The sequence below is a fragment of the Magallana gigas genome, chromosome 9 (genome assembly GCF_963853765.1).
Source record: "Magallana gigas chromosome 9, xbMagGiga1.1, whole genome shotgun sequence".
Lineage (NCBI taxonomy): Eukaryota > Metazoa > Mollusca > Bivalvia > Ostreida > Ostreidae > Magallana > Magallana gigas.
The window spans coordinates 18632748-18651808 of NC_088861.1; the positions used below are offsets into that span (position 1 = coordinate 18632748).

Consider the following 19061-nt stretch of genomic DNA (forward strand, 5'->3'; position numbering starts at 1 on the left):
GCACAGAATACATAAAGACTTCAGCAGATACAAACACTGAGTAGTACAATCATTTCATGCAAATATTAAACCGTTATTTAAACAGCAAAGGAAATTTACCACTTCTTCCAGTAGGTATACTCGTCTCCTTCTTTACTACCATGACAGCTGACTGCTGGTCAGTGGGACAAATCATTCAATTAGAAATCATCTTCAAAAGTAGCAGGCAATATATTACTTGTCATAAACATTATTTTAACGTCGGCATTTCGAAATTTTGCTGAAATGGCGTTCACTCTTCAAGTTTTTATCATATGTTGCATTACTATGAATAACATTGACTTGAACAATTTTGTTATTCTAGAAATATGTTTTGATCAGATGGACATATACGTCCTTGTTTTGTGAGATATAAATTTATTCCCACGTGTATTGAATATTATACATAAACCTTAGTATATGTGTATAATTATATTAATACTATTAATTGAAGGTTAGGTAAAAAGAACCAAAACATGCAGGTAAACTGAATTTGTGAATAAATCATTTTAAAAGAAATTTATTTGTCATTATTGATGTACATGTAAATGACATCGATGAAAATTACAAAAAAGGGCGGGAGAAATGATATTTTAAAATGTTTTTTCTTCAAGATTGTTCAAACAGTAGGCTATAAATATACAATGTGCCTTTCTAAAACTAAGCTATAGCCATTTCGACAAAAATATTATATATTTGCATACTGCTGAGTAGGAACACATCTAATTAATGAATGTCAGTCACACTTAAACTGAATGTTTTATCATACATGAGCTTGAGATTTGTAATACCCAAGCAAAGTAGTACTGAAATTCTTTTTTTTTATGTCAAGAACATATTTGTGATACAGAGAAATATTCAAGACAACAGACACGAATATCTGCACATCGTCATATCTGAATTGCTCTCGAAAAGGAAAATATAGAACTAGGCATACTAATTTCAATGCTTCATGTGCACGAACTTTTGTATTGCTGATATATTGCCAACTACACTTTATTATCATACAAATATAAGATAATCGGAAACAATTATTATTCGTCGTATAAATGTTTTTCCGTTAAACAAAATACGTGTAGATAGAAAATTTTAACAATTCTAACAGTTTTTTTTACAGCAAAAAGAAAAATATAAAATACATTTTCCACAACTATGCGTAATACAACTGGTTTTTTCCCTTGCGGTTTAGATGTGGTCTCTACGACGTGTGCGTATTGCAGAACAAAACAATTTTGTTATTTTTATTACTGTAATTCATGAAATTTAATGTGCGTAATATTATATGGACTATTCATATGATATAATGTGACATAGAAAAACAAGAAGCGTTTTTAGCCGTTTAATTGGATTACAATAATGATAACGTTCATATTTATTGTATTTATAGGATTGGTAATATAAATACCCTCAATCATTCTGAAACCAAACAGAAAAATATTTTGTAATTAAGTTTATAATGATAATGCATCACAAATTAATGCATATAGTCTCTGTAGTGTTACTGCATATAGTTTCACAAAGATAAATATGCATAATGTCACAATAGATTTGAATAAAGAAATTATTTAGAGCTAACAATTTATTTTAAGGCTTATTGCAGTAAAAATCTTTACATTACAACGATTAGATTTATCTCCAAAATGACGTACTAGATTGTTTTGCGCAAGGTCACAATAACCGCATAACACAACGTTGCATCATCGTTTTTATCTTTGAAAAAATCATATAAGGGACTGTCTCAAAAGATTTAAAATATAAAACAAATTGTGTGAGATGAAAAGAACATTTATAAGTGTATGATTTTATTATATACACCATTTCAATTCGTTGGATAAAGCTAATATAAAATCACACAATATAGATATCCTCTATATATTCAACAACTAGATTTGCGCATGTTCTTTGAAGAGATTGCTTACCGGGTTATCACAGAGATCCCGGTAATATAACATGCCTCTATCCTAACTATGGAGAAGATTGTCAGTTAGAATTGTTCTGTGGGGAAGTGCAATGCCATCATATCACTTGGTGTGTTTGGAAAAGTAAGGTTTATTGATATGTTACATGTAACTACTTTAGTAAGAGGTAAATACAAAATTATCTATCTATCTATCTATCTATCTATCTATCTATCTATCCATCTATCTATCTATCTATCTATCTATCTATCTATCTATCTATCTATCTATCTTGTCTGTTTGTCTGTTCATCTGTCTGTCTTTTCGTTTATACGTTTGATGGTTTGCATCCATTGCACTGAATACTTACTAGTATAGATGCTTCAGATTCAGCGGATACCATGCCTGTTGACAAAATGCCTTATAAGCTTTATAAATTCCCATCTACTACAAATGTCATTTACTCTTCAGAGGATGGTTAACATACAACAGGTAGGTATTTATATAATTTTAGATGTATAAAATACACCAGATCTGATATCAAATTTGTTTCGGTCATAATACAGAGCTAATATTTAATACTTGCAAGCAATTGTAATTATATAAACCGTTCAACATTGAAAAGAATGTAGTTTCGGGGGTGAAGATGAACTGTTTCTGCATTTAAACTATTAAGTATCAAACCAATAATGACCAGTCTCTGTATATTAGCAGCTGCTTTTATTGGTATCATTAGCGTTTATCTTAAATTGAACAAATCAACTTGTGCTGAATTGAAAAAACATACAACACTACAGAAAAGACAATGTTCATGCAAGAACTGATAATACGATTGTTTAAGGTGATTATGTGGGCATTTACCATCGTTTCGTTAAATCGAAATAAATTTGCAATTATTATTATGAAACATTTAATTATACACAAGCAAAATTAAAGTATATATATATATAAATCATGTGTACACAATTTAAAAAAAAACTTCAATCAACAGGAATAGAATGCATCAAAAGGCATATGTATTACACTTTATTTCAATAAATTAGTATCACAGTCCCCAAATCCTCCCAAAATTGAAACTTACATGTACATTTAAATCATGCATGTACTTCTCTAAAGAAGTTAACATGCACTGCAAAAATGTCTATACTAATACTACTACTTAACACATAGCTGGACAATATCCAATCAGGTTACATGTGAAAACTATAAAGGGTTGAGTACAGGAAAATTACCAAAATCACAAAATTACACAAAAAAAGGAACGTCTATGGAAATGCATAGACGTTTGCGTGAAAAGCAGCCTTCACAAATTTTTATTGTCAATTTTATCACTTTCATCACATTTTAACATAAATAATCTCTCTCTCTCTCTCTCTCTCTCCAGTTTTCGTATTGCTTATTGTGTTCCATTATACAGTTGTTGACTGGGGTCGAGGGCAACAGTTGATCTGTCGGACCGGCTCGCAAACTGTTGCCCAAGGTCGAAGGCCGCGGGCAACAGTTTGCGAGCCGGTCCGACAGTTCAACTGTTGCCCGAGACACAGTCAACAACTGTTTTGTTATACCCCTTCTAATTAATAACACGTTTTCGCGGAATGTGACGTCATCGGTCAACAGTCTTTTTTAACAGTCGATTTTAACAGTTCCAATCTAACAGCTCCAGTCCAGCAGTCAAAATGCTGGACTTTTTTTCGTATATAATTATATCGTAACTGTTTTACAGGGGTATAACAATATACAATTATTTAATGCTTGAGCAGTCAATAGACCAGAATATTTTTCCCGAGGTGCAGGGAACAGCTCAGTATGATCTATTGCCCGAGGCCAACGGCCGAGGGCAATAGATCATACTGAGCTGTTCCCTGCATCAAGGGAAAAAATTCTGGTCTATTGACTGCTCAAGCATTAAATAATTGTTTTATTACCTAATTCCTTTTTTAGTTTTCGGGGTTTACAATTTGCATATTGCAGATGGTTTTCGTGCCATTATTCAATATACTCAGATTTTTTTTTTCCATCTTTTACATGCACAAAGCCTGTTGCATGCATTACAACATCTCAATTTAATATTAGTTTACTCAAAGAAGGGGGAGTCTTTAACCCATTAGATTTTCATTAGTCTTTTACCTCATATAAAGCTTTAAACCTGTTGATTATTTGATACTCCATTTTGATAACATTGTATTTGGTTTCACCAAGTACTAAAAATAGCGTCTATGTAAAGGAATATACATTCCCTGAGAACTATCGAAAGGATATAACATTAACATACCCGCGTTCTGAAATACGTTGCCGGTCCAATAGATCGCAGTCTATTGACCGGCGGTTCAATAGATCGAGGTCTATTGACCGGCGGTCTAATAGATCGCAGTCTATTGACCGGCAGTTCAAAATAGACGCAAATATTTAATTTGTAATAAAACAACAAAATCCCTTTGATTAGGTAATAATACGCTATATTGCAAATATATTGCAGATATGGATTGGGACCTATACTGATATGGATTGGGTTTCTATACAATTCGCGCTACATAAATTTTGTAAAACCGAAAGTTAAATGTACTTTTTTTTTATATGCGTCACAAGTCACGGGGTGTTGAGATCCTTAACCAGACAATATGATCTCGATAAGATTTTTGTTTCCTTAAGTAAAGAGAACCTGACTTGCTTTGTTATATAAAGAAGGCGTTAATTTTGTGTTAAACGAAGTAAAGATTCAAATTATTAAAAATCAATTTCATATATAGCCCTAGCTTAATGATTTTGTTGAGGATAAGGATGGAGATTAAAATAAATTATACTCAATTCATGTCTTCTTATAGGTATAAAATATGTATAGGCGAATGGTATACTTATATAAGAAAAACATTCATATTTATTGATAAAAAAAGTACAAATATAACAATCTTTCATTGTACATGTAATGCTCTTTTATCTGAAATATTTCAAATAAAAAGTTATTATGAAAGAATGACAAAAATGCTTTGCTTTGCAAACATTTCATGAATATCATGCGAGACATACATCCCAATACCCTTTACCACTCTAGAAATGTAATACATGTAAATAAATTATCTAAGTTGTCATTATGACCCAAATCAAACCTTTGACAGGACAAGCAGTGATAGAAGAGTTATTTTAGCAGATATTATATATAAATAGTTTAAATTTTTTGTACATGTAGGTGCATGATTACAAATGAATGCATAGGATAGATAAGTCATAATAGAATGGTAGGAATATTGCCTATGTCACAATAATATGAGCATAATTCAGAACAAATGTATTCGAGGAAATATGTACTACTATAATAAGCATTGAGGAAATTTCTTTCAACTTGTAACTTTCAATCATTTCCTTGTTTAAAAAAAGAAATGATGTGAACATTTTAAGTTTACAAATATATATAATTTTTATTTACTTGCAGTAATATATATACAAGAAAACTTGTCATCGGATAAAACTTTTGAAAATTGGTAACATGGACATGTACATGTACCTCCGTACAAGTGTATTCAGGAGACTTACTTTCATATTTATTGTAGACATTTTTATAACTGTTACGATTTCCGCAGAGTCGTGTGGCACGTAAGACATCTTTTTTTTAAAATTAAGATTATACGGTGTTTATTTTTTAACAACAGTATGTAATATTGACTAGACATATAGCTCATGTGCAGACAGCATACGAAATGTATGCAATAAATATAATATAACATGTTATCATTGATTTTTGAAGACCTCCAATATGTTGTTGGTATTTCCAACAACATTATATAAATATGATTTAACATGCTATCATTGATTTTTTTAAGACCTCCAGTGTGTTGTCAGTATTCCCAATTTGACAAGAAATCTAATAGTTGCAGCGGTAAGTACTTAAAGAATGTTAGATCAAAACAGTACAACTGAAACTATAATTCAGGAATTTTACTTGTAAGAATACGTTAGAAGCTTCAGCGTGAAAAAAATGTTCACTAGTATGAGACGGTTTTGGTTATTTTTTGTGCTAAATTTCTTTATTGTTACTATTTAATGAAAATGATTGGGTACTAAACGTAAGTTTAGACACTTATTCTATTCACAATACCAAACAAGTGCTAAAACAGCATTTTATATTACCATAATATCAAAAGAAGACCTTTGAACCACTCGTATGCTACGAAATTGATCAGTCAAAAACGTTTGTATTTTTAAATACGATCCATCAATTAAATAAACTTCTATTAGACAGAAACATTTACTGTAAAGCTTTTTAAACTATTGCTTATCGTTTAAAATGCTGATGACGTTATGATAACTTGCACATGAAAGGCTTTCTATGGGAGAGAAACTTTTTTTCAGTGTTTTGTTTAACTATTCCTTATTGTTGTAATAGTAATGAAAAATATTTCTTTTTTAAATATCTACATATAAGAATTAGCTTGATGCTATCATAAAACCGAGAGATTATTCGTCTGTATTTAATCATATCCTTATCTTGCTGGCTGAGTAAAATCTCAGTTTTATTAATTTAATAATTCTCACAATATTATCATAATTCCCAAATCCATTGATTTGTTATAAAATTCTTTTTTTGTCAGGACGGAACCTTATCAAAGTTGGATGTAAAATCTATAACATAGAATATAAATGTTTTTCAAAAACATAACTTTATATTCATTTACTTAATTTCCTTTCGGCGTTTAATAGATTGTATACCAGGATATTTTGGAAGGGACTGTAATAGTATGTGTCGCTATCCAAGCTATGGGCAATATTGCCAGCTAGAATGTATATGTGATAAAAAGTTCTGCAATCATATCAGTGGATGTGAACAATTACGTAATGTATCAATCAATCATTCTATCTATCTATCTATCTATCTATCTATCTATCTATCTATCTATCATCTATCTATCTATCTATCTATCTATCTTGTCTAATCTAATTTATATATCACTTTTTTGTTGTATATTCCCAACCTTTCGTCTGTATGTATATATGAGCAACACCTTAAACCATCTGCAAATATATTAATTATATCCAACTTTTCATATTGATTCAGATGTTACAGATGATGATGACGTTGAAGACCAGTCAATTTTTTCACGGAATCCAACAAATATAGCGACAATGAATGAAGGTTAACTTTATTTATTATGTGATCTGCATAAGCTCTATTTGTCGAGATCAGTGTTTTTCGAGACACCCCCTTTCTTAGTATTTGTGTGATTCCGACAAATGAAAAAGCTATTAAAACACAGACCAGTTAACTGTGATCATGTATTAAAAAATAAAAAAAAATCTTCCATGAAATGTAAGCATAATATGATAGTTTTTTGTTTCCTCTATAAAACTGTCTGAAAACATGAACCGCTGTATGCCCAGATCAATCTTAAAGAACAGGAATGTCGTTTTATTCAGATGTGACGGATGGTACAGTAACTGGAAACCAATCATATTTTACACAAAACTCAATAAAATATGAACCGTATTCCAATAAATCTGTAGAAAAGGGTAAGCCATTATTCGTAGACATTACGTTGTATATAGTTTTATTCTATCATTGATTAATTTTTAACTCTCTGATTGGCTGAAATCCAAAATTATAGAAAAAAAATCAGTTATATCACCTGCACGTGACCTACGAGGTGAATATAACAATTGATTTTTTTCTACATTAAACTAAAATTGATTGGACATTTTCAAAAGATCGGTTAACATCATTCTTGTCGTCCAATGAAATTTCGCGTTTTTCACAGTGTTTCAATTTAAAGATTTGTTCACTTGATAACACTCAATTTCATAAGTCTGCATTATGTAACTGAATCATAGAATAAAACAATTGTTGCTGGGTTTTTTATGAATACAATGATTAATCATCCCTAGAAGTACAGTATCCTCCTCGCCCTTCGTGCTTGGTATATTTTGTACTTCTCGAGTAGCTCAGTTATCGAATTGACCTAAATAAAAACACCAGCAATAATTGTTAAATATCATTTCCAACATATTTTTTTATTATATATGTGGGTTTCAATAATATTGATTGATTAACATTTTACTAACATAACTTACATGCAAGGTTATTTTTTCCTATTGTTAGTTGCTATTAAAATCGAAAAACTGAGGTACTACGTGTAACCATAGTTGATCTTATTAATCAATCAGCGATATGTAGTAGTTCCTTAGCTGTATTTATATAATAACGCACATATTTATCAAATATGAATATTTGCGGATTTTTCGACAAGAATTCCGAGTTATAGAGGAAAACCCTATGTAAATCTTATTGTGTAATATTTAATAATAGAAATGACGCCATCAAACTCTATGATAATTGAAATCGTTCTCGAAAATTGTATCTAGTCAGTTTTTTAACAAACAAATAATAAAGAAGTCTAGTCTAGCTACGCCAGTACTGGTTCTATCGTATGCCCTTAATCTTTTTCGGCTGTTAAAATGGCGGCACTTTTGTCATCAATGCTCTGGCGTAGGGATACATACGACAACAAAATTATCTCAATTGTTCTTATCATTTAAAATCTGACAGTTTTCAAGGTATCTACAAATAAGTTCCCTTGAAAAACAATGCTTCTGAATACATTACATCGAATTTATCGATTATGTTAAAGTACTAAGTCTTGTCAGCGGTGATGGTTTTTCTATTAATGGGTTGTGTTGATTTATATACACTGTTTCACATCCGTTTTCCCAGAGTAACTGCATAGAATAGTTGGTTAAAATCAACTCTTAAAAAAAGACAATAAGTTGTTTATTTTGCCTTATTCATTTATTAGGTTTAAATTTAAAAATGTTTACCTTTCTATATTTTATTTTCAGATGTGCTACGGAATTGTTCATCAATTCGACCATACATTACTAGGCCATTTAGGAGCAGGACAATGTTAATTAGTCTCTGCTTATTGACATTTGCTTTCTTTGTCATCATTGCAATTTATTTCAGATTAAACAATAGGTCTACAATTTCTCTTTAGATGCAACTAGACTTTGACCCGTGCTTGCACGGGTTGACATTGCATACATGTATGATATCGGGCATTTACAAAAAAATATTCATCGAAACACCGTATATTGTTGACATTTGCATCACCAAACTTCAAGCCTACAATAATGCTATTAATTTCACTACACTCTGTTGAGTTGGAATATACTAACTGCCTCTCGGGAAAGGCCTTCAACACAGTTAAAATGCCTCCCATATACCCGTAATGTAGCAGAAAATTGCAGAATCGCTCCAAAACGATTGTGGAGAAAATTAATAAAGATGCATTGACAAACCATTCTGAAGGTGTAAATACCTTTCTTCGAAAAGTTTAATTTTATAATTGCAGAACTCAACATATTGCAAGAACGTTTTTTACACACCATTTTGAAACTCGGGATTTTTATAGTAAATGCACTGTGTTAGAGTTATCTCCCGTATTTTCTTTGATGAACAGAAAAAAAAATTCAAATGAAAATTAACATGCACTTGTTTTATCGTTTCCAAGTTTATCCATACAAATGTGAGATTGTGGAATTATAAACTAAAGAGCCTTCCGTGATTGAGCGTGAATGTAATGCACATGCGCAAGATTGTAAAATCCAAAAAATCAGATGATTTCCGGAATTTTTAGGAATTTTCGTTGATTATTAATGAACGAAGCTTGATTGAGACAAAATAAAAAACAAATTAGTAATCTTCAAGTACCAATGATGTTTGAAATATATAAAACAAAAGACAGTACTCTTCCGGTTTATCGGTATTAAAGCTAAAACAAATTGAGTCTATTATTTTAATATAGAAGTATAGATGCTTTCAACATCGCTAAAATATATCATCAATGTTAGCACTAACATAATTGATACCTTTTCTATCCAAACATTTAATTGTTACACTCTACATACATGCAACATGTATGTACCTATCAATTTATCTATATAGTATACTAACCTTCTGCCATCAGTCTGTATTATAAATAATTTACTTATGTGTTTCAATGCATAATTTACCTTGTATAATATTCTGCTCTACATATTATATGTTGCAGTTGGTTTTAACATATGCTTTTTACAGTTGCAGTATTTTCATTTTTTTCTACTTGAATTATTGGTATAAACAAGATATGATGTACAGCAATGTTTATATGTTTTGATCAGGATATAATCATACTCTGATCAATAAATTTTTCAACATATCTGTGAGTTTTTTTGATGGGTAGGTCGGAGAATGAAGAGACATAAAGTATACTAACTACACTAATCTCATTTATGCACTGAAAGATTACTCTCATAAGGCTTTGAATATGAACACAACTGTCAGATAGACGAAATATTAAAATATATATTACTTGTATCCATATTTGTAGACTGTCTTGTCAAATCTTGGAAAGAAACATACGTTCCTCACTAGGTGACAAAAAGAGAAAGATTAATCAAAATGACTTGCAGTAATTGGTATACTGCATTGCATGCAGTGGTGTGAATTTTTTTTTTTATGACAAAATTTAAAAGTGATTCTTATATTCTGTATATTCATGTGAAATAATCACTGAGGATTTAGGGTTCTTAACAAAAAAGCAGTAAGAAGAAACCCCAACAATAATCTGTTTGCACTGTTACTGTACAAACAACAAACAAAATGTTGAGTACATAAATTTTCTTGAAAAATAAACATGTAATTTATTTTTAGCTGTCCAAGGAAAAACATAGCAATAAAATCTTATCTATATCGATGTGCAATCGCATCCGAAGCATATTGTAATGATTCCTATAAGCTTGTTGCAAAATATGAATAAAATGAAATAGTAAATAATAACTGTATTTGGCATTTATAACGTAAAACGTGGCTTCACGTAGGAAAAGATGTGATATCATTATCAATCTAATCCAGGATCTTAAGAATACGGATTTATTCTTAAATGCAAAAAGGGCAAGTGGCTATATTTGCGTTCAACGCTAATATATATAATAAACAACTGGAATGCATGAACGGTTTCCTTTACCATACTATTTTAAAGAGCCAAAACACCTGCAAACTGATTCAAATTTCATTTTATATACTTGTGTCACTGTCAAAGGTAGAAGGATATATTCTTGTACATGTAACTGCATAGTTTGAATGAACTACTTATCAAAAGATTTTAATAATCAAGGTACTATTAAACCCGACCTAAATAAAAAAAATTGCGCATGCAAATATATCATATGTTAATTGCCATTCATAGTCAAGTATTTGCTGGATGTGCCTCTTTTGATATTGTGATATGTAAAAGTAGCAGTTTTAATTTTTTGCTGTTTAATGAGATTGTGCTGTATATTTTTCTGTGTTAACATGTTTGATTATTACATATTGTAGACTCGTTTCTATCTCTAGTAAAGTTATTTCTAACATAAAGTGTTTAACTGTTTTTATTGCAAACACATAGCAAAGACTACGTATCGAAAGCATTGAAGATGTAAACACAAAGAGGATGGCACAATGTATAATAGTAATTTATCATACTTTTACAATGATTTTATATTAATATTGTAGCTGTTAGTTATTCACATCCATCTTTCCATGCATTTTAAATGAACAAAAAAATTGTTTATAACAGAAACGACATAAAAAGGTATCGCTTTATTTCGCCTCATATCAATATTCGCCCTCTGACGTCGAAGCAGATATGTTTGTAATATTGTATCACGACTTTGACATCGCTATAAATGAAAGTCATAATATTTTGGCAAATCAAAAATCAAATGTTCACTAATATTTCTTAATTTTGCTTTCTTTATAATCTACGTATAACACGCGGATAAAATAAACCTAATCATTTCTTGGGACGAAAACAAAAGGGTTCCCTTTTCTAAACATAACCATGATTCATTTTGATTTGTTTTTTGTGTTGTCCATATAAAATAGTGTACATTTTCTTAAAATACTAAATGAAAGAAGAAATAGAAAGGAAAAAATGAACAAATCTATTTAAAATTAAAAAATGGAAAGGTGGAGAGAAGTGGATTTTGAAATAAATGGAAAAGAATCGGTTTCAGAAAGCGTTATCCGTGCGGCGTTATGAAAATAGTGAATCAGCGCGTCTTTATTTTACAAAGGGTGTCGCTAGAATTATTCCCGCGTTGAATTTATTGATTTAATGAGAATCACAACATTACGTGTCCAAAAACATATCACTCACAACGTCTTGATAATACACATTTATATCTACATTTTCAACTGTCTTTGTCTGTGATAACATTACAAATCAATTTTGAACCCTAAAACCGAATAACATCAAAAAATATGAGTGACACAAAATGGGCGTGTCTTATAGCAAAACCGAAAAACGGTATTGGCTGCACAGCGCGCGTAGTAATACATTGCATGTGCTAAATAAAAAAAGTAGTGGTTTTGAAATGTTTTCTTTTCGCACACAAAATGAATGAAAATTAAAATGAGCATGTAAAGGTTACCATTTAAAATGAAATTTATAGAAAAATATCTTAATATGCAATCTAAATATTTTATATAAACGGCTCGTCTGCTGATGAATAGATTTCTTATAATGATCGTCTGCTGATCACTTCATTTTTTATTTCGATCGAATGCAGCCACCATGAACGACGATATATCAGATGCGGTAAAATATGGCGATTTTGAAGTATTTAGTGGGGATAATTATGAAGCCCTCCTGCCAGAATTAAAATTAGAAGGTTTTGATTCTGATTTTGACAATTTTCCATCCGAAATGGTCGTTTCGGACTTCGATATAACATTAACCCAACAGGCATTTGCCGATTTGAAAAAATCCGATGATCCCGGGTTGCCAGCCCCAGAAACGCCAACAAGTACTCGTTTTGCCAAGCTTTCCGACGACGAAATTAAAGGATTTCAGGAACTCACACAATCAAAGGCTACAAAACAAAGCACCAAATGGGGTTTAAAGATTCTTACAGGTACGCTTCTTTTTTTTTTTTAAAGTAAATATTAGTAAGCAATTAAACGCAAACAAAAACAGCCCATATTATGCAATTACAGTTTATTCTCAAATTACTGTCAAAACATGGATATCATTGTGCGTTTTCTATTACAGATTGGCATATTGAAACGTTTGGAGTCCCTCTAGATCTGGCTGAGATTTGCGAGGAGGATCTGGCGAAAAAACTCAGTCGCTTTTACTGCGGAGCAAAACCCCAAAACCCGAAAAAGGAGCATACCTCCGAATATCATAAAAATACCATGAAAGCAATCAGAGCCGCCATAAACAGGCATTTATCCGACATCGGTCGAAATATAGACATTGTAAACGATAAAGCATTCAAAACTGCAAATAAAAGTTTGACCGGTCTCATGAAGCATAGAATGGTCACTGGAACTTCTCGCCCTACAACTCATAAGGAGATCATTCACAAATCAGATTTACAGAAAATTTCTGCTTACCTGGAGAGTGCATATTCTTCTCCAGTCAATCTGCGACTTGCAATGTGGTACATCATTGCGATACATTTTGTGTCTCGTGGTCTTGAATTCCTTCATCAGCTTCGGGTAGATTCCTTCGATTTCAAAGTTGACGAAGAAGGCTCCATATATGCTTGTTTGAAGCATGAAACAAAACAAAAAAACTATCAAGGTGGCATTCACAAACTTGAAGCACTGAACGACAAAAGAATGTATGAAACTGGAAACGAAACTTGTCCTGTGAAGATGTTGAAGTTCTTCTTGTCTAAAACGGACCCAAATGCGTCTCATCTTTTCAATAAATGCGTTAAAGATGCCATTTCTTACCCGAAAGATTGCAACATATGGTACACAGCCGATCCCATGAAAAAGCGATCATATGTTAATTTCCTTCCGGATATTTGCAAGGCCGCCGGGTGCAAACGTTACACAGCTCACTGTCTAAGAGCGACAGCAATTCAGGCCATGAACGACGCTGGATTTGAAGCAAGACACGTCATGTACTTCTCCGGGCATCGCAACGAAGCTTCCATACGTAGCTATAATCGTGAACTGTCTTGTACCCAAAAAAAAGTGCGAGTGCAACTTTATCTACAATAACCACCGCAATTGTCAAAATAAATGATCCATCTGAAGATTCATGTGTAATTTCCGGCCAACAATCACAGAATCTTCAAATCGTTCCCTATAATTCTGAAAATTCCAACTTACCTGTCAAAAATGAACTTAATTGTTCCACAATGTCCGACTCGAGCATTAAATCTGGAGTTTTGAATAACTCCCGCTTTGAGAACTGTTCCATTACCATCAAGTACAATCTCGACTGAGGTGTAGATCGACCGCCTTACCGCGCAGGAGGAAAGTACCTTCCGCTATCACGAAATAAACACTCTAGTTATTTACTATTTTGCAACTACACACATTTTTTTTAAAAATCAAATAATATTTGATTTGATATTTTGTTGTATCGACTTAATAAATTTGCAAATTTGACTCTTCAATACATGTCTGTGAGTTTTCATGTACAACACACGTGTGATGCAAGTGTCAAATGACGTATTCCTGGGGCGCCAGTAGGGTTCGCATAATTATACGAATTAAAACAACGGTAAAAATGTTATAATTATTAGATCTTTAATCGTGCACATTAGAAATAATTTAAATATAAGTAATAAGGAATCATTCTTTGAATATTATGAGGTGATAATTTCGGTCGGAGCGTGGTCAAATCTATCATAAAGCCCTTCGGGCTTTATTTGATTTGACCACGCCCCGACCGAAATTATCACCTCATAATACTCAAAGAATGATTCCTTATTCCTTATAAAAAAGTGCAGTAACTTGTAAAACAGAAAGTTGTAAAATCAATGTATAGAAAGCATTTTAAGTAAACTTTATATTCCTATTTTTCAATAACTTAAACTGAATTTGTCACGAAAACGCATTATTCTAAATATAAAAAGAGGTTTTTAAAATATTTCATCTTAACTTTCAAAAAAAGTGACCACGAAGCTAACATATTATGGAAGACATCTTTATGTATTTATATTTTAGTATTGAAATTGTAATGAGTTATAGTTGGTACTGAAATAGCCTGATCCTCCTCATTATAATTAAGGAAGAACTTATCAAAATTAAGTTTTTTGCGTCCGCAATTAAATGTGTATATGGATTTACAACTACACTGTGTAAAGATTTTCAAACACATGATTATATATATAAGTATAATAAACCATCACACTTACCGTGCTTGACCCATGTAGAAATCAATTTGGCTTACTAAGATATGAAACAGATAACTACACTGCCAATATGTTGATATTGGAATATCAATATGGACATCAATTTTTTTAATACGCCAAACAAGCGTAAGTTTTTAGGATAACCATATCCGTATCAAACACTTGAAATATTAAAATCAATATTTAAATAGATCTGAAGTGCACTGGCATTAAATAAATTCATTTTGAAAATCAAACTTGCCAGCAATATGGCTCTGAGATTTTATTTTTTATGTTTCTCTGCTGCCATATCAATACTTGTTTCGCTGCCAACTGTAGAATGTTTTGATTTATTTTGGTAAGTATGCTGTATGCATGAACCACTTATCGAATATTTACAAATGAATTTTACCTGTTGGTGACATCTTAAAAATCTACCAAGTTAAAATAACATTTTAGTTGTTTATATGTCGTTCGGCAATTGTAGATAACTGTTGAAAACTATTGCAATCTACCCAGTAACGAATTTATGTACAAATGACGGTATTTTGAAATTCAAATAGTGAAGAATCAGTGAAATGTTACCTGGAAAATCTGAACAAATTCTTTTTAAATCAAAACTGTTCAAATGGGCCTTATAAAAGGTTTGCTTATGTAATGATTTTTATAATGCAAACTATGAATGAAAGTAAAAGCTTATCGATATTAAAGTTTTTCTTCGTCCGTAACTAAAAGTATGAAAAAATCTAGAGTTAAGATAACCTTACAGCACCTCATATTATTAAATTAATCAAGAATTTATTTGTGTTCTAAAGTAAATATCTTAAAGCCCCTAATTTCCTATGTCCGATTTTTGTATATATTATCGATACTTATACATAAAACATATGTAAACAAATGTTTATTAGCTTGGCCCCCAATAATAAAAAATGTTTTCTACAAACCGTGCCATACCCTTAAACGCAAGATGAATATCATACAAAAATAATTTAAATGTTTAGCTTAATAGAAAAAAATCTATGAATAATCAAGCTTTTTACAATCTTCTCAGGTATCTTCGGCAGTTTTCTGCAGTGCTTCTTGCTAATAAGACCAGAGACATTGTCAACAGTAAGTAATTTAGTCTCACTACCTATTTAAAATATAATTTCTGTCTCAATATATGAAAGTTACGACGCATGAGATAAAGCCCTCATGAAATTCTTAAGTACGTTACACCATTATTATTGCTACTTATTGCATCATTTTATGATAACCAAAGACTTAAACGTTGCCAAAATCTGAATTTCAGTTTTTAAAATGGACCTTTTATCTTGTTTTATATGAATGTTTTGCATTGAAACCATCTCATTCTCATCACATACAAAGCATAACATCTTCTCATAATGACTTTAAGAAAATATATATACTGTACACTGTGGCAGAATTTGTAGAATAATAAAAGTAAGCAAGGTTCTCTATGTAAAATGTTCTTTTTTAAAATGTTGCACAATTATAAATAGATATTTTTTCAGCGCTTAATGAAAAAATCGAATATGTACATATGAGTTTATTATAAAATAATGCTCGTATCAAGCATGAACTAAAATATGATAAATGACGCACTTCTTGATAATTGCTCTAAATAATTATTTTTATTTTTAGCTTACACATTAGCTAGGCGTCGAATGTCATTTTGAATTTCTTTATTGTAGTCTCGTCATCTATAAAGACACCAAATGAATTTCCGATAGAATTATTACCTAAAGATAAGTTACTGTTATCAAACCAAACAACGACAAAAACAGCTGTGAGAGAAGAAAACACGACGAAAGTTTACGGTATTATTGAATTGAAATATGAATCGTAATCTTTACAAACTATTTTTTTCAATTTCATTAAGAAAAACCAGTTTTATTTAATAACAATTCGATTGCTTCTAATTATTATCAAAATGAAAAGCTTTTCACTTCTCTGAGTTCCCTATTTTAAAAAATATAATTAAATGGTATTACATATTGCATAACCAAATTAATGAGAGCCATTTTCCGTCCTATTCACAACAAAGTATTTATTAATTTTGTGTGTCTATATTTTTCGAAATGTATCTACCAAATGAAGAAGAGTACTCAAGGCGTCAAAATAAAATGCTATTCTATTGCATAATAGGACTCTCATGTATGGCGGTGGTGATTGTGTGTCTTCATGTTGTATTATATTTTGTGATTAAATTGTATCCATATAAAGCCACAACGAAAATATCAACTTAAATAGCAACAACATCAGACAATTTATATTTTACATGTATTAGACTATGCGGAAGTCAGAAGAGTACTTGACAGATGTAAATAATCGTACTAAATTATGTTTGTTTCTACATTGTTTTCATGAAAAAAAGCATATATAATATGTTATGATGCTTCATTTGGTAACAGAAATACCGGTATACATATTGCGTACATTATGCAATGTAATAAACAGGACGACAAACCACTTGTAGGTAATTTCTATTACTAGCAAGCCATTAAAATTTAATCTGATAAATAATATCTCCGATAAGAAACACTTCTTGTTAAATGTGATAACAATAAATACCCATTGATTAATTGAAATAGAGAAAATTACTTCAAATACATAAAAAGAGCCTGGTTACCTTCTGTCTCTTCTAATCAAATTATCCTTTTAAATTGGATTAAGAAATTAACACAGTGTTAAAATGTATTTTTCTACCTTGCAATGCTCCTTATATAACTGATTAGACTGAATTAGAATCGTTTTGCTACTCTACTATTGTAACCTTAACTTATTTGAAAGAAGATGATAGTAGTAACATAGATATGTAACGTGTTCATATTGATATACTATAAAAGAAAAAAAATAGAAATAAATCATAACACAACAACTGTTCGCTTCCTTAGAAAATTTCAAACATCACACATTTATGATAGAAAGCTGTTGTAGTCATTGTAGAGATAAATTAAATTGTCAGCTAAAATATGAATGTATTGCATAAATATAATTTATTATTCGAGAAACTAATAGTATAACGACTCAATTTTTGACTACCATCGTTCAAATTGATACATAACTTTTGTTCCCCAAATCGTCACGACAGTAGTTAATTAATTATGGCTAAAGATGAGAAGATCAACAACTGAAAACAATAAATTGTGAATTGTGTGTATTGACTGTTCATAACTCTTTCTGTGCTGAGTATAGCAGAGTGTCGAATGTCTTTCAATATTCAGGTTTGCAAACTAAAAGACAACGGCAAGTAAGATGGAAGAAATTTTGATAACAGGCACATCAACCTAGGAACAGAATATTCAGGCCACACCAATATTATTTCTTGTTTGTCGGACATTCATTGAAAAAGGATACAAGCGGGCGAGCGATTAAAAATGAAATCATCATTTTTTGTAGCCAAAACTTTTATGCGGTACAAAAATAAATTTGAGCGGACATATACCTCATGGCAATGAGGGTTTGGTTCAAAATGACTGATTGTAACCGAAACCTTTGATAACTTTCACCCTAGACCATGCCACCATCCCATCTAAATCTATCGCGTTCAAGGACACACACAGGTTATGTTAACAATGAAAATCTCAACATATGTCGTCTGCATTGCTAACATTAAATCTTGATTTTTTCCGGAGAACACAACCTGCATTAATTCAGATTTTGCTTGGTCCACTGTAATATGTAACGTCAGCGATGCGGGTTAAGTCATAGCCCTTTGTAAGATTCTTTGCAGTAGATCACATTGGTTTCAATACTCTACAAACTGTTCAAGGATGAATATGCCAACTTTGACGTACTCACGTAAAATGTTCTCGCAAAAGACATTGGTGTATGTACGCCTGTTCATGTGTTGTTGTCAAAGACGGGAAACTATGACTAAGAAGATCATTTGTTGATCCCTTCTGATAAAAACTGTTGCAACAACCTGTTTATTGTACATGGATGAACATGTAAAGGTCTTGCTACCTCACACTGACTACATTGTAACACCTGCTCGCA

General features: G+C 31.3%; 1 protein-coding gene and 2 long non-coding RNA genes across 3 annotated transcripts; all 3 read left to right on the top strand.

The window, feature by feature from the left end:
- Positions 1–6607: 6607 nt before the first annotated feature.
- Positions 6608–9971, top strand: LOC105328239 (uncharacterized). Its single transcript, XR_010709750.1, has 4 exons — positions 6608–6740; positions 6964–7041; positions 7323–7415; positions 8739–9971. It is a non-coding gene; the product is annotated as an uncharacterized lncRNA (long non-coding RNA).
- Positions 9972–12391: 2420 nt separating this feature from the next.
- Positions 12392–14254, top strand: LOC117684459 (uncharacterized). Its single transcript, XM_066072282.1, has 2 exons — positions 12392–12836; positions 12974–14254. Exons 1-2 carry the CDS (start codon positions 12497–12499, stop codon positions 13936–13938), a joined length of 1305 nt encoding a protein of 434 aa, XP_065928354.1. The 5' UTR covers positions 12392–12496; the 3' UTR covers positions 13939–14254.
- A 1056-nt stretch (positions 14255–15310) lies between these two features.
- LOC136271430 (uncharacterized) lies at positions 15311–16879 on the top strand. The gene is made up of 3 exons (XR_010709329.1): positions 15311–15417; positions 16111–16169; positions 16754–16879. It is a non-coding gene; the product is annotated as an uncharacterized lncRNA (long non-coding RNA).
- Positions 16880–19061: the final 2182 nt, after the last annotated feature.